This window comes from Gadus morhua, chromosome 5 (genome assembly GCF_902167405.1).
Source record: "Gadus morhua chromosome 5, gadMor3.0, whole genome shotgun sequence".
NCBI classification, from domain to species: Eukaryota; Metazoa; Chordata; class Actinopteri; order Gadiformes; family Gadidae; genus Gadus; species Gadus morhua.
In genome coordinates this window covers 5824736-5842182 of record NC_044052.1, presented here as the reverse complement: position 1 = coordinate 5842182, position 17447 = coordinate 5824736, and the positions used below count along the sequence as shown (strand labels likewise).

Below are 17447 nucleotides of genomic sequence, written 5' to 3'. Positions count from 1 at the left end.
GCGGGCTGCTTTGATGGCAGCCAGCAGGAGACGCTTTCTCAAGTTCCCTTTTCTCTTCTCTTTTCAACATAACAGATTCGAGGGAACATATTTTATACAATCACTTGATTCAAAAACTTCCCTCGGTTATCCTGAAGAAGATCATCTGTTTTCAGGCGATCAATGTTGCCTTTTTTCAAACTGAGAGGTCTAGAAAGCGAGCTCCCTCTGTCGAAAACACATCAGATTGTATTTGACTAGGCCTCATAACACAATCATCAGCCCTGATTGTGCTGTGCTATGAGGCGTTTGTGCCGGTTATGCTCTGCTGTGTTCATCCACACGCGTTGTTCCGGGTGCGGCTGACCGTATAAAACCTTACCCAGCACTTCTTCCACCCCAAATAGACATGCATCATCTTTTAGTATGTGCATTATATTTACACATATGCTGGGGAAGGCGGGGGCCTGACACCTCCCTCCGAGGTAAATTAGCATATAAACAAGGCAATACACAAGCTGGGGCTACGCAACACCAGCCCAGAAACAATTACCGGATCCATCGTTTCTTTATTGCGGATAATAAATGATTAAAGAGCGTGACATCTATCACGGGGTTCTCCTGATATGTGTTTAATGACACCGTGCCGTGCGTACTGTGCATGCAGGCGCCGTCGCGACCTTCCCTCGAGCTCTCGTAGGCTAGCTGACTCCAACGCTGGCTTCGTTTTCCACAACCAGCAACAAACGATTTGCATAGATCCTACCCTGCGGGTTTAATGAGGAGGACTTGGATTTTGCTACCCCCACAAGAGAGGAAATGGTAGCATATATATATATATATATATACACGAATATGGTTTTGGTTATGGCGTTTGCTCCAAAATCCACATCAAACGTAAAAGGATACAAGCTCCGCCCCTTTGTGCTCCTGTGATGACTTTAACTTTCAAAGGAACCTTCCCAGCCAGACTAAACGGCTGGCTTATCCGTCCATTACTTATTCCCCACAGCCTCGAGGATCACGCGTCGCGCGGTTTGGTGCGTTGCGTCCGGCTCTACGGGTTCCCTGGCGCTCAGCGAGACCGCCGCATGCGGCGCCAGCGGCGTCGACACGCACTCCGAGATAATGAGCAATTAAATCCAAAGCATCGTCAACACGCCGTCGTCATAGAAACTTTGCGGAGAGGGGCTTCATCAAAGGAACATTTAAGAGCGTTGGCCTATTTTAAATGTGGCTCTTTTTTTTGGAATCTTCATATATTTATATATAAACGTGTAGAAAGAACTAGGCTAGCAGTGGGTCTTGGTGGACTGTTTCCAGCTGTACTCAACAGCCCTTGAGTTCTGTTGGGTCTGCTCTCGAGTGAGCTCAGTGGAGAGGGAGAGTGAAGACGCAAAAAATAAGAATCCACATCAGAAATCCCCGTGGAGGTTTATATTCCATGTCTCGGCTAATTGCTTTTTTTGTTGCTATTTTTAACTTTATTTATCACTTAACATGGCGTCACAGAAAGAGACTTTATCATCCCGGCAGGGGGGGGCGGGAGGGGGGGGAAGAAACTTTCCCGTTGTGATTTGATGGAAGACAAATGTCCTCCCAGGAACGCCTCTTCTTCCCTTTAGTGCTTTGTTTGAGGTGTAATGCATTCGCCGCCTCGGCAGCAGAATACAGATCGGAGCCACAATTGCTTTTTCCCAGACAGCAGTGGCGCCTGCCGTGTGAAAAATCGCTCTTTTCACAAAGAACGAGCAATCTCAAGGAATACCAAAAAATACCTATATATTGAGGCATTTTGATCATCAGCCTTCACTCTACCATCTCCCTCTCCATCTGTCTCTGCTCTGTCCCTGTCTCTGTGTCTCTCTGTCTCTGTCTCTCTCTCTCTCTCTCTCTCTCTCTCTCTTTTCTCTCTCTCTCTCTCTCCGTCTGTCTCTCTGTCTCTCTGTCTCTCTCTCTCTCTCTCTCTCTCTCTCACCCTCTCTCTCTCACCCTCTCTCTCTCTCACCTTCTCTCTCTCTCTCTCTTTCTCTTTTCTCTTTTCTCGCTCTCTCTCTCTCACTCACACCCTCTCCCTCTCTCTCTCTCTCTCTCTCACACCCTCTCTCTCTCTTTCTCTTTTCTCACTCTCTCTCCATCTCCTTTCTATCTTAACACAGCACACCCGCCCCACTGTATGGGGTCCGCTTGGTTCCATTCGGATATTTCTTTAGAAAGTGACTCATTGAAGCGGCGTAGGCAAGCGTGCGGGTTTGACTGGCTTGCCTTGGGGCAGCCACGCTGTTTGATTCCACTATTGATTCGCAGGGGAGCCTATTCAAATGTCGCAAACACTCCCGGAAAGACCTCCACTTGAGTGTTTGCCTCATGATATTGTTGACAGTAGTGGCAAAGGTTTTTATGTTGTTGACTCTGAATCAGCTTCTTTAGAAAGCAGGATGGAGGTCCTGCTGAATGTAAATAGTACAACATTAGCGACAAGGGACGGACAAGATACCTTTTCATGTTTGTGACCTCTGATACGTCGTAGACCTTGTTGGTTTAATTGCAAGGAAGGTATGACAAAGTTTAGCTTGAGCTAAGGATTATCTCTCATTGCAGTTTCCAACTGGATAAAACAATTTAGCAACACTTCTTGTCTTCAGTCATGAGGCCCGTTTTTTGGTAGGGTTATGTCCTGGGGTGTACATGGTCAATTAAATTAAATCAAAGGTAAAAAAGAAAGATCTGACAATGGAGTGGATTATGCGCCCCCTTTAAGCATCTCAATGTTTTTTGTGAACTTCACATCATTTATGCACACACCCTTGCTTTTTTACCACACACACACACAAACACACACACACACACACAGTATCGCTAGGATTGGTTTCAAAATGACGTAAAGATAGTTCAGCAGACGATGCATATGTGTAACGATTCACCCCCATCCTTTCAGGGACATCGCCGCACGGAACTGCTTGCTGACCTGCAAGGGACTAGGAAGAGTGGCCAAGATCGGGGACTTTGGGATGGCCCGGGACATTTACAGGTGCGGTGAAAGCCTCGCTATGGAGCCCAACGGTGGATGGATAGGCAGCAGTTACTCACACACATCTGTTTTGTGATTCAATCATCGGGCTGAGACAGGGGTGTGTGCGGTATCTCATCTCTCCAGGGTGTGATACTGCTGCTATCTGTCCCTGCCTATTCCACGTCCACCCATCTCTAACCAGCATGAATGAACAGCCCACGAGACATGGGACCAAGAGAATGGCTTTTATGTGGGGGGAAAGGGGAAGTTCATGAAAGTCCTTATCACCCCATTGCCTTCTTTCACGATACATATACCATATATACTGTTCATGCGCGCACACACACACACACACACACAGACACACACACACACATACACACACACACACAGCAACTAATTCACATGCCCAACCAACCTAAGTCACCTAACTCACCTGCATTCACCTCAGGTGACTGCTCATCTACGCAAAGACAAGCACACACACATACACACACATGCATGTTATCGGTGTTAGTGAATGGGCGCTGCTGTGTTTAAGTCAGGTCTAATCCTAGGCTCGGGCCCCGGCCTGTTTGCACTGGCTCCTGGCTGTGAGCGTGGTCCTAAACGTGGCGCATAAAGCCCATATGCATATAAAAAACGATTCATCCATCGATCGGACGGTTGTTTGTCTCGGGCCATGAAAACAGAGCAAAAATAAATAAATAATAAAATGAAATGGTTCTTTTGGGACTGTTCTACGCCTCGGGGAAAAGGCAACACAGTTCTGTGTGAGTGCTCAGTGTCAGACCTGAACGACTCTAAGAGCGGTTCTTGTTCAAAGTCAAATAGGAGAGAGTGGGCAGCCAGGTGTGTTTTGGGAAGCTGCCAGGCATTTCTGGCTTGTTTTTCTGTGTGTCACCTCCTGATTACTGTAAAGTGTTGTGCTCGACAGTCGATGATGAATGCGGGTTCCTGTCAGTGCTGTTTTAAGGGTAGCTTCCTTTTCAAAGGCTGAAAATTTCAGTGACGGCTTCGAGACAAGTTTCTCGCTTCTAGGTCCACTTAGCTCACTTCATGAAGCCCGTTTGCAACAAATTGATCTCTAATGAATTCATAAAGCATTTGGCAGCAGGCAAACATCTTGGCATCAACATTTGCCAGCTTTGCAACAAAACCAGATCATTTATTTTAATCCTGCCTGCGGTTGCGATGGCAATCATTGATGTTCTCGAGCTGTGTAGTATAATCCTCCACACTCATCCATCATCATATGATCCCTCAACCTCAGATTATACTTTTTAGTTGTTCACCCATTCTCACTAATTGTGTATTGACATTTCACAGATTTCTGCTTCTGATTCCTCTCCTTTTGTAGGGCCTCGAATCCATGCAAACCGCTTCCAGGCACGCGTCTAATGCATTCAACAGATCGAACAGTCAAGTCCACCGTTTGATGTGTAGACACACAAAATATATACTATATAGATAATATGTATGTCAGGGACGTATGTCTTGAGACATACTCTTATCGTGAGCAGCAACGCAGATTATCTTGCGCGTGAGAACCAGATACTTCTACCTCCTAGCTTAATAAAATAAAAGGCCTGTCAGTTGTGTTCACTGCTTTTTCCTCCTCCTTTTTAGATAAGGAATTCTACGAGCGTTGATGCTGAAATGTTGCGTTTAGTATAAAATCGTAACCAGTATATCAAGCGGGCGTGCCAGATAGAGCCATTATTTGCTCAATTGTGGTGTGTCTCTTTTTTCCTCTCACTCGGAGCCTCTACTTTTGAATGCTGCTGTTGTTGCCATGGCGACATGGCTGTGAACAGGCATTTGTCTTCTTTCTATCCTTCTTCACCTTATCTATTTTTCCTTATTGTTTTGTTGCTTTGTTTCAAAATCTGTCCCTTCCATCGATTTGTTTCCACCTCTCAATGTCACCCAGGTGTGTTAATGCCTCCAGGTCCCAAGGGGAGCTTTATTGCGGTGTGCCTGCCAATGTCTGCTGAGATATACCTGCACACCTCTTGGGCAAATAAGGCCTTTAGTGAAATTATTGACGTATTTTAATCATTCTGAGGGTCCCAGTTGGTTACCAACTAGTTAGACTTTTTGCATAATTAGTGTTTTATAACGTAGAATGCGGAAAAACTGCAGGCTAACTAGAAGTTGAGAAGCAGAAGTAACCGTTTGCAAAGAATGTAATAAACCCATGGGAAATTAAGTCCTATTTCCCTTGAAACTATATGCTTTTCCAATTGGAATTCCAATGGATTTTAACGTATCTAATTTTGCTTTGCGCTATAGTGCCACGATTTGGTCAGTTAATTTAAATATTTTGTAAAGTGTAGGCTGACATATTGGACAGTTTAATAGCACCGTTGTAAATTGTCAGTGATCTTTTCTGTAGAGGCTGTCCATCAGAGATTAAGCATTAGACATCTGTCACTGCTTGTTCAATTACCGTATGTGCATATGCACGCGTATAGAATATGTATGCATATGTATATCTGAACGTGTGTGTGTGTGTGTGTGTGTGTGGGTGTGCGCGTGCGCGCGTGGGTGCAGGGCCAGTTACTACAGGAAAGGAGGGCGTGCCATGCTTCCGGTGAAATGGATGCCACCGGAAGCCTTCATGGAGGGCATCTTCACCTCCAAGACCGACACGTGGTGAGTCTGCCCATCTTACCTTTTCATTACTGGTATCTCGTTCACAAATGACCTTTGCACCACTGGTCTCACATTCACTACTTTCCTTTTCACTACTGGCCTTTGCCATCTTACCTTTTCACTGTGAGACTTGTTCACGACTTCCCTTTTCACTGTGAGACTTGTTCACTACTTACCTTTTCACTGTGGGACTTGTTCATTACTTACCTTTTCACTATGGGACTTGTTCATTACTTACCTTTTCACTATGGGACTCGTGAACATCTTTACTTTTCACTACAGGTCTCTTTCACACCAAATTTTCTATTAAATGTCTTGTCTTGTAAATGTCTTTCAAATCTCACCTTTCAATACTGGTCTCTCTTTCCTTTTCACCACTGGTCTCTCTTTCCTTTTCACCACTGGTCTCTCTTTCCTGTTTACTACTGGTCTCTCTTCCCTGTTCACTACTGCTCTCTCTTTCCTGTTCACTACTGGTCTCTCTTTCCTTTTCAATTCGGGCCTCTCTTTCCCATCTTACATTTCAACTACAGGTCTCTTTCCTAATACCAGTCTCTATTTCCCTTCCCTAGTCTCTCTTTCCCACGGTCTCCCCTGGCTGCTGGTCTCTACCTACACACCCTATCTCGTCCTCATCACTGTTTCTCTTCCCTGCCTATCCCCCTGGACGGGTCTCTATCTGACGGGCTGGTCCTCATCAGCGTTCACATTGACCCCCGGGCCGCTGTCTTTGTTTCTCACATCGTCTCCCTATCTGTCTCACAGTGAGCGCCTGCATCTCTATTTTCAGCCCCGATGACTCTGATGGGAGTGTTTGCTGTTCACAAAGAGCAATGTGTTTTTCATTGTGTCTTGCTCCGTTTTAGATGAGCACGGTGATTAGGTACTCGCTGATCCGGTGTCTCCCTATTGTCCCATGAACATAAATGCCTCTCCAAAAATGTTTTGTTCAGAAATTGTCTTGCCAGTAGGGAGAAGCCGGCTATTTATTGTTTTGCAGAAAACTAAATAAGAGTTGATTTTAAATGCTTTTCGAAATTCAGAATAAAATGTTTTACCTTCTAATGAAGAATGAACCACATCCGTCAAGAAAAAAAAAGATTGGAGGCATTCGGCTGCTGTTCAATTATTGTGTGTTCCATTTGTTGATCATTAAACCACCTGAGTGTTCAACATTGTGCACTTACCAGAGTAACTGTTCAGTCTCCCTCCCTTTCCTCCTCAGGTCCTTTGGGGTCCTCCTGTGGGAGATCTTCTCCCTGGGTTACATGCCCTATCCCAGCCGTAGTAATCAGGAAGTCCTGGACTTCGTTACCAACGGGGGACGGATGGACCCTCCAAAGAACTGCCCTGGTCCAGTGTAAGTGAAGTCCTGAACACATACACGCATGCACAGACAGGTTGACACACACACACACACACACAAACATCCACTATATTCGCTTTCCAAAATAAGAATTTGAGCATAAAGGTCCCATGTGGTCAAATCTGTCCTCATAAACTTTCCAATATGACAGATGCTCATTTATTTATGACAAATTCATCGAATGCCTGGCAGCCCTTTGCTGTGTATATAATATATATTTAATCAAAGTATAATCGCAGGAGGCTCTATATGTTTTTATGGCTGTTATTCAATCTTCCCAACACGCGTTCATTCGATCGACTTCACACCTGGCGGGTATATTTCTGAGGACCCAAGGAAGTGCATGGTTGAGTGTGAAGTCGTTCAGATGAATGGTTCCTGGAAAAAGCTACAAGTAGCAACGCAAGAGGCTGAGCAATCGGCTTGTTTCAAACAGGCATGTTTTGAACGGGCCTTGCACTATTCTAGATAAATATAGATACTCATTACTTCTAATGGTGAGCAAAACATAAAAAAATAAAAGTTCCTGTTGGTAAACTGCACGGGCCGGCGGCGCTACCCAGAAATGACATCATCGCGGCCCCGGCGACGCTCTTTCTGCGCCGGTTTGTATCGTGACACACACCTTTGAAATGTGCTGGCTCCGCGGGGGAACTGACGTCCGCAGCGACGTTACGGTGAAACAACGACCATAAATCCCCCGGCCCTTCGTGGACTGACCGCCAGCTTCACGCACGGAGCACCACAGAGACTATAAATTCTGCTCAAATCTCCCTCTCGTCTTGTCTCTCTCCGGGCATGGTTTCACCCAGTGCGGTGCGCGCAGTATATTCTACTCTGGCACCTTTGTGACTTTACCGGCTTACCGATGCAGTCCATTCCCCTGCAGTCCATTCCTGACGCACGCACACACGCTCCCTCCCTCCCTCCCCCCATGCTTCATGCTTGCTTATCATTTTACAAACTGCAAACGTACCCTGGCCCACTCCACCCCTTTTAGTGAACATGGACCCTCCACGCGTAGCTATTAGCACACAAAGGAATCACTTGTAGTTGAAAAGGCAGCCTCGCAATAAATAAATAAATTGAAGAGGTCTGTTGAATGCATCACCATGCTTTGTTTGCCATGTTTTCCACTCGCAGTCTAATTCTCAGAGGAAAGCTCTCCACCCTGTTGGAGGCCGCTGTTAATTTCCCCCAGCAAGCGATGGAAACAAGCTAATAAACATACCTTTTTAGTTCTAAAGAGGGGATTGGAGACTTTAATTAGTGCAAGCATATACCGCTGGGGGATGTTATATTTATTGTATTATGTTTAATTGAACTGTTCTGTTTGTTTGTTTGCGTGCGTGCGTGCGTGCGTGCGTGCGTGCGTGTGCGTGCGCGTGCGTGCGTGCGTGCGTGTGTGTGTGTGTCTGTGTGTGTGTGTGTCCTAGGTACCGCATCATGACCCAGAGCTGGCAGCACCAGCCTGAGGACAGGCCCAACTTTTCCACCATCCTGGAGAGGATCGACTACTGCCTACAGGTAACCTGAGCAAGGCCTGATGCTTGTGTAAAACAGGCTCCCTTGAACCAGAGTTAACGTGCCATGAACGTGTGTACGAGTGTTCTGACCTGCTCCGGGTCGGGCCTTCCTCCTGTTGACAGGACACCAGGTCACTTTGGCCCTCAGACGACCTCTCTGAGTGCTCTGATGTTCGTCTTTTGAAGTAGTAATGCCAAGGCTCCAGGTCATAAATTTTTGTTTACAGATTTTAACTTGCGCTATGTTCCTCTTCTACCGCATCTATTTGCTCCTTTAAAAAAGATCAAAACTCCAAAGTTTGTGAAGCATTAAAACGCGCTACTCCAAGCCGTCCAGGGCATTTCGCTCTTTAATTTGCACCGGAGTGATGAAGCTATAGCTTTAACTACAACCGATACCACTGGAGGCTGCTCATAGGGAAACCTGCAGGTTTAAACAGATTCAAAGTAGTCCGATACTTACTGGTTGTTTTGTTGGTCAAATCTGTGGGTTCCGCCTCCCCCCTCCCAGGACCCTGACGTGGTGACCACGCCCTTGCCGGTGGAGTACGGCCCGATGATGGAGGAGGAGGAGCAGGCGGCAGCCAATCCCGACGACGCCTCGGTGCCGGCCATCCTGGTGGTCGGTCCGACCCCGGACGGCCACAGCGGAGGAGGCCAGCCTCCCCCCCCCTCCTACCCCGGGGAGGAGACCCGGAGGGGTGGAGGCGCAGGTGGAGGGGACGTAGCCGGCCCTGGTACTCCCGACGCCAAAGCTCAGCTGGCTGCCCAGCAACCCTCGCTGTGCCTGCGGCAGCACCAGCACCAGATCCTGCAGCCCTCCTCTGCCGCCACCACCACCACCGCCGCCTCCACCTCCTCCTCCGCCTCCTCCACCTCCTCCTCCGCCGCCGCCCAGCCCGTCTGCGAGGGCGGCCACGTCAACCTGGCCTTCGCCCAGGGCCAGCTGCCACAAGAGAAGGACCGCAACGGCAAGCCCAGCAGCCTGTGGAACCCCACCTACGGCTCCTGGTTCCTGCAGCAGCAGCAGAGGAAGCAGCAGCAGCAGCAGCAGCAGCAGCAGCAGCAGCAGCAGCAGAGGCAGGGCTTCATGGGGGGCGGCGGGGGCAGCAGGGTGCCGGGGGAGGGCCAGGAGCAGGTGGGGCGGACGGTGGCGGAGGCGGCTGGCGCCCTGGGGCTCCAGCACCAACACAAGCAGTTCCAGCACCAACTCCAACTGCAGCAGCAGCAGCAGCAGCAGCAGCATCAGCTCCAGATGCTTCACCACCACCACCACCAGCAGCAGCAGCAGCAGCAGCAGCAGCAGCAGCAGCAGCAGGGGATGTGCAGACCCCTGCTGCCCCCACCCCCTCCCCCTGCCTCCCAGTCGCCCCTGCTCCTGGACTCGGCCGGTCTTCACCAGGTGCCCCTCTACAGACTGCGGCGCTTCCCCTGCGGGAACATCGGCTACGGCTTCCAGGAGCAGGGGGTGCCCTTGGAGACGGCCAACCCCCCCCCGACGTTGCTCCAGCCCCCAGCTCCGTCGGCGGGCAGCATCACCACCACCACCTCCTCCTCCACCATGGGTCGCTCAAGCATGTCGGAGGACAGCCGCCCGCTGCTGGTAACCATGGGGACGGTGCAAGACCCCAGGCTGCCGAGGATGGAGGGGCACAATGCCACCGTGCTTTAGCCTGATTGGTCACCTTGTTTTTTTTTAGTACTCTCAACAAAAAGGCCCCTGTATGGAAGCACAGAAGGGACCGCACGGTCAGGATGGAAACACAAACCTTTTGGAATGTAAACCAAATGTAGCATTGCTCTGAAGCCACAGACTGCGGTGGGTTTTTACAGTGAACTCAACTAAACATTGTCACAAATGATTTACCGTACATTGATCCCACGTTATTTGTTTAGCTAGCTAGGGTTAACCGCCAGCTGTGACGCCAGATGTAAATGGCTTTTAAACGTTTAGCTTACATTCCAGAAAGTGTTCATACACAACTCCCCCCACCATTCCACTCGACGGGTTGCTTTGGAGCAACGGAAACCTGGGCTGAGCTAAGCCTAGCCTCATATGTGGCCCTTGCTCTGTGATACACCATCACGGATGGCCGCAGTACACGGTGTCCTTTGATTCTTTTAAATCCACTTTGTCGGTTGTTCATGTTCATGTTTACAAGGTCAGCGCTCCAAACAAGGTTGGGCTCTTTGCCCTTACATGCTCCTCAGGCATGAGCATATACGACGTAAACATCGGACGACGAAGCAACACCATAATTTGAAAGGACATTTGTGCCAGTACTCAAGGTAATGATAAATGAAAATAAAAAATAAAGGTTTTCTAAAGGCCAATTCAGAGGAACATATGGGGCTGAGCTCACCCAAGCTTGGGAGACATTTGAAGGTAGTTATGCTGCAAAGGTCTATTACTTGGATATGGACGTGAGAATAATACTTTGAAATGTGTACTTGTGCAACAAATTCACATTTGTTTAAATTTACAAACAAAATAGTTGTATACACATGGATCATTACCTATTGAACGATATATACTTTATCTTCATTCTTGTTCTTCAGTTTCACACTTAGTATTTCTGGAGTGACCAATTAAGCAATTATGCATAGATACATATTTTTAGTTGTAGTGACAGTGAAATAAATGATTATACGATTATTTGTTCAGGTCTAAAACCACACATTTTTTACTTATGCCGAAGACTTTAAATTTAAAACACAGGTGTGTGAATGTTGTAATGTACACATTTCAAAATTTGAGGTTGGATATTTTTCTACAACTTTGCACATCCTATTCTACAAGTACACAAGCATAGTAGGTGACGACAATACATTTTCATACTGACCCCCCCCCCCCCCCCATTCACTGATGGATGCTAAAGCACATCAAAGTACTGAAAACACTAGGAAAAGCGAATGATGCAGAGTACAGCATAGTTTTAAGAGTAAAAAATGTTATTTTTTTAGCTCTGAATGGACTAAGAATGCGTGAGACGATGCCGTGGAATGCGTGAAAGGAAAGGCGGCAGTGGCAAAGAAAGACACGGGGAGCTCTCCACTACATCTCCCAGACTCATGTGTTAATGGACTGCTGCGGATGTCCTGTTTTGTCCTTTGTGTGACCACGGATGGGCAGGATGCTATTTTGACTTGTTCGGAGAGGCGAGATTGGCCTAAGCACTTGCTATGCCCGCCAGCAGCAAAATGCGCCAGTCTGTTCCCAAGGCTTTGCCTTGGGAACAGCCTTGTCCCTAATCCAGTTCCCTGTGGATTTCACATTATATCGCATAACACCTTGCCATCCGACTACTTTTCAAAGCATACCAATGCATTGGACACTGATACCAGAGACATTTTTTATGGAAACAATAACAAGAAAAAAAAGATGGGGAAATGTGTGTTGATGTTCACTAGCCTGCTCGTTAATTTATTCATTAGTTTATTTATTTGGAAAAAGGCCCTATTAATAATTCATGAATCTGCTTCTCTAGGTCTAAAACAAATTCACTTTACATAAGCTTGATTTCATTTAGGCCCCTTAACTGAATATATATATTTTTTTTTTTTGTTCTTTTGTAACAAAGGAAAACAAATTAAAGGCGGGTAAATAGGTCATAAATAATACAGCACATAGAATGTCAGAAGCATTATGGAAACATTCTGTAATGCACTATGAGGATTCAATTTGTGGATATGTAAGATATTCAATAAATATCAAAAGTCAATGAGGATCAGAAGCTGTAAGAGATTTAAAAAAAAAGTACCTGGAACAATATGCTTGAGTAGGTTTGCATCAACATTAATTAACATTTATTTACAGTTCATACACAGACGTTAAAGTCAAAACACTTATTTAACCGTTGTTTTCAACTTTTAATCATTATTTTTACAAAAAAATGTAATAAAAGGAGAAAAAATACAAAAACAAAGACAACAAAAGATTTGGGATATGGTCTATTTCACATATTTTGGAACCAGAGAAGTATTGGGTATAACCGAATAAATTGTTAACTTTAAATTGCTTCTTTTTACAAATGCTACGCAAGCGCCACGTGTTCCTTGAATTGCATATTGTTTTCATTATCCTGAACAAAGAATGACTGTTTTGAAACAACAAAAGTATCACAGACATTGAGCATTGAAACACCAACTATGAACTGCTTTTGTTACCGGCTTCTTCTGCCATGCCCTCTCGTCACACATTTCCGCACCACATGGTTTCTGTGTAACAAGACATCTATTTTTTTTTACTTGCACAACAAGTATCCGTTTTTCCTTCATGACGTGTGTGTGTGTGTGCGTGTGTGTGTGTGTGTGTGTGTGTGTGTGTGTGTGTGTGTGTGTGTGTGTGTGTGTGTGTGTGTGTGTGTGTGTGTGTGTGTGTGTGTGTGTGTGTGTGTGTGTGTGTGTGCCGTCTTCTCTGGTAAGGCATCACCTGCTTTTCAAACTTCACTTCAGATGCAAGTTTTTCATACACAAAAACAAATGATAACGCTCATGGACCCATTGGTGAACAGTTAATGGTCGGTCCAGTCGTCCCCACAATTTTGAGATTAATAAAAAAGGATAACAAACCGCGTTTTGCTGCACCGATGTTACATGCATAATGATGTGCTCTCCTTCACAGCTCACCTCCATTGTTTTGTGTAACAAACAAAAAAAATGAACAAATTGATCCGAAACTGTAAAAAAAAAAGTTGTTGTAATTAAGAAGTATTGTACTATGACTCTGGTAAAAGCTGTAATTTGCCCTACAGAAGACATTCGCGAAAATGAATAAATTACTATATAAAGACTAGATTGTCCAACATTACATAACATTTACAGTGGCGACTGGTCATTAGGGGCAAGTGGGCCACCTACTCTCACAAGAAAAAAATAAAAGAAAATGAAAATGAAAAAAAATATATATATAGAAAATTGAATATATATATATATATATATATATATATATATATATATATATATATATATATATATATCAGTGGCGGCTGGTGGTTTTTAAAGTGAGGGAGGAAGGAATTGGCCTGCCATTGGCCTGCTTGCACTGTTGGTGTATGGTGGCATAAGAATGTGAGACTCAAGTTGTTTCAGGGTGTTTTGGTGAACTACAAAATAGCAGGGAGGGAGTTATGTGAACAAAATGTATACAAAGCCACCAGTGGCATCACTGTAATTTGAGAAGGAAAGGATGCAAAGCATATTAGTCAAATCAGGCCTACTATTGATTTGTAAAAGTAAATAAAAAAATCTGGGCCTATTATTGGGCCTATTTTTGCCCTCACTGACTGAAGTTATTTAGCTATGTTTATTTTCAGTTACAATTGCTTGTAATGCTACCAGTAAGTCATGCGTACCTAGCAAACCATGTAGCACTCACAACACTGACGGTGCCATTACTTCTGATGACCTTGATTTTGGGAAGTGGTCTACCTCTTTCTGAATGAATGGAATGGTTTTTGTAATAAGACGTTAACAATGTCCTCCGTTTCCAATGTTTCCATTGTGCATTTAGGATCTCGCTATCGCAGATTTCACTTACTCTGCGTCTCTCAGACTGAGCACCGCGGCAATGCAGACCGGGTTTGTTATCGACAGCGTTGCCAGATTGGGCAGATTTCCCGCCCAATGATAATTTTTCCAGCCTAACATGGTTAAAAGTAGCCCAATTGGGTGGGAAATCGGACCAATCTGGCAACACTGCTCAACATCCAGGGATCCTGCTTATTGGTTCATAGCGCAGACGGATAGATTTTTGCGCGAATCAGACCCCTTAAGGTCCCACCCACTCAGAGGAGGATTTTCCTCCTCTCTTCCATTGAAACCCATGTTATCCACCGGCCGCCAGTACTTTCGGGAAAATGAATGGGAGTGGACGGCGGCGGAGGGAGGACGTTCCTCCCTGAAGTAATTGTCAATAGGCGATAGGGGGTGCTAATGTCCCTTTACCCAGGGAAACGAACATTATATATTCAAAGGCAATAAAGTAGTCATATTTAAGGGCATTAATTCATTACAATAGTCGGGGCAATCTAAATGTTTTATTCTCAACAATGTTAGGGAGGATCTTCCTCCCTCTCCTCAATGGAGAAGCCTCCACTGATATATATATATATATATATATATATATATATATATATAAAAAAAAATCTCCCCAGAAAGGACTGTAAAATAAAAGTTTGGCGCTTTTATTTAATTTTTAGTCGACCCTGGCTTGCTTCTTCCGGCTGAGTTCGTCTGGAGGGGCAAGAGGGGCTCTAGCCCCGAGAAGGGTCCAGCTGCAGGCTTGGGCGTTTCCGTCATGACACAAGAACGCCCTTTAGGCGTTCCTGGTAGCGTTTCATCGACCAATCACGAGGTGTTTCGAAAGGCATACTGGGTTTTCGCAAGGCATACTGCGAAGCACAGTCGCTAGGCATACTATGCTTTCCTTCCTTAATGGCAATTTTACCTCTCCCGTTAGATTTAGCAATCATGGAGCCCCCACTTGGCTAACGTTAGTTCTATGCTACCCGTACTTGAAACTGCTGTTTGAGAAAATCTAACTAGAGAATGTTCCGGAAGTTGACAGCCGTGCGAAGAAGAAGGGGTTCGGTGTTGACGGTGAAAGTTAGGCCGGTTTATAGCAGAGTTTCCGTTGTCAGTTATTACCGGTCATTGACCGGAAAAAAATGAGGAGGACCGACAATTCTAAATGTCCCCGGTCAGAATGACCAGTGGCGACTGGTCATTCAACCCGGTATCACGCGATTTCGTGCTCATCTGCACAAACGTTAATCTGTGCGCATCGTGTCCCAGATCACGATTGTCAGACTTTTTTAGTGCTGCACGGAACGAAATGTAAACCAATGCATTCTGAATGGGAGCATTCTCCGACAATTAACGTTGTTTTTGAGGAGGTCTGCTTACAAATCAGAAATGTTGACATATATATGACTAGATAATAATGTATACAGATATATAACTAGAGGGTGCACTGTACTATCTGCGCTCACCCCTTCTGAAGCTTCTCTCTCTCTCGCTCTCTCTCTCTGACCCTCCCTTTCTCTCATTCTCTCTCTCGTTTCGTTTTGTGGAGCATGTCAATTGTCGGAGAACGCTCCCATTCAGAATGCATTGGTTTACACTTCGTTCTGTGTAGCACTAAAAAAGTCGGACAATCGTAATCTGGGACACGATTCAATAGATTAATAACGTTTGCGCGCATGAGCACGAAATCGCGTGATACCGGGTTGGTTCATTAGGGGCAAGTCGCTACTCTCACAAGAAGAAAAGAAAATGAAAATGAAAAAAAATATATAAAAAATATAATATTTATATATATATATATATATATATATATATATATATATATATATATATATATATATATATATAAAATAATAATCTCCCCAGAAAGTACCATAAAATGACAAGTTCTGAGCTTTTATTTAATTTTTAGTCGACCCTGGCGGGGCTCTAGCCCCACCAGCCCAATGCAATGTGTATTGGACTGGAAACATTGAAATGCGCATGCTCAGAGTGTTTCTCTGTTGAAGTGAACGGAGTGTGGACTTGGGACCGTTCAATATCCCAGGATGCATTTCGCATTCCTGTTTTAAAATATCAGTGTGTAAGCTATAAAATAGGCTATATAGGAACATTTTACAAAAGATGGAGGCCTATTCAACATATTTGCATGCTATTATTTTAAAATGAAAGAGGGATTTTGTTTTAGATAATTTGTTTATTGTATAAGTCGCTGATCGAGGAAACCCATCGCAACGGAAATCCCGGTCGGATCCATCTGATTGTGTGTGTGTGTGTTTCTATTCTATTCTATTCTATACAGTGTTACCCTTTACGTTTCATTTGTTAAAAACAACAGTGTTACCCCTTATATTTTATTTGACAAGGACAATTATTTATTTTTTTCAAATATTTTTTTTTTCATGACGACCAATAAATTCGACAGTGTTACCCCTTATATTTTATTTGACAAGGACAATTATTTATTTTTTTTCAAATATGTTTTTTTTCATGACGACCAATAAAAAACGACAGTGTCACCCCTCATGTTTCATTTGATAAAAACGACAGTGTTACCCCCTATGTTTTAATTGATAAATATCGACAGTGTTATGGCACCGTGCTGCCAGAGCCTCGTCCCTCTCATCGGTTCTCATTCTCCTCGACCTGTCCGCAGCATTTGACACGGTGAACCACCAGATCCTTCTTGCCACTCTTGCCGAACTTGGCATTGCTGAATCTGCTCTTTCCTGGTTCACATCCTACCTGACGAACCGCACCTATCAAGTGACATGGAATGGCTCCTTGTCCAAACCTTGCACGCTTGAAACTGGTGTCCCTCAAGGCTCTGTACTGGGGCCTCTTCTGTTCTCCCTCTATACCAGGTCTCTGGGCTCGGTAATTGCATCACACGGCTTTTCCTATCACTGCTATGCTGACGACACTCAGCTATTTCTCTCTTTCCCCTCATCTGATAAAACTCAGATTGCAACACGCATATCGGAATGTCTGGCGGACGTCAGCACCTGGACAACTGCCCATCACCTGAGGCTTCTCCCTCTCCAACTGCCAGAAACCTCGGTGTGGTATTGGACAATCAGTTATCCTGCACTGCAAACATCACTGCAGTCGCCCGATCCTGCAAATTTGCACTTTACAACATCCGCAGAATCCGGCCCTTCCTCACAAGGGAAGCAGCTCAGCTTCTAGTCCAATCACTGGTCATCTCCCGCCTCGACTACTGCAACTCACTCCTGGCTAGACTTCCTGCCTCTGCGATTAAACCTTTGCAGCGCATCCAGAATGCGGCAGCGCGCCTCGTGTTCAACCTACCGAAGTTCTCCCATGTGACCCCCCTCTTCCGGGACCTCCACTGGCTCCCTGTAGTAGCTCGCATCAA

General features: G+C 45.3%; 1 protein-coding gene across 1 annotated transcript in view; it reads left to right on the top strand.

Annotated features, from left to right (window-relative positions):
* alk (ALK receptor tyrosine kinase) overlaps positions 1 to 12850 on the top strand; it is a 278727-nt gene extending 265877 nt beyond the window's left edge. The window contains exons 25-29 of the mRNA XM_030357274.1: positions 2918 to 3010; positions 5549 to 5650; positions 6876 to 7010; positions 8453 to 8543; positions 9054 to 12850. Coding sequence (XP_030213134.1) covers positions 2918 to 3010; positions 5549 to 5650; positions 6876 to 7010; positions 8453 to 8543; positions 9054 to 10214 — 1582 coding nt within the window. The 3' untranslated portion in view covers positions 10215 to 12850. The remainder of the gene's footprint in view (positions 1 to 2917; positions 3011 to 5548; positions 5651 to 6875; positions 7011 to 8452; positions 8544 to 9053) is intronic.
* The last annotated feature ends 4597 nt before the right edge of the window (positions 12851 to 17447 follow it).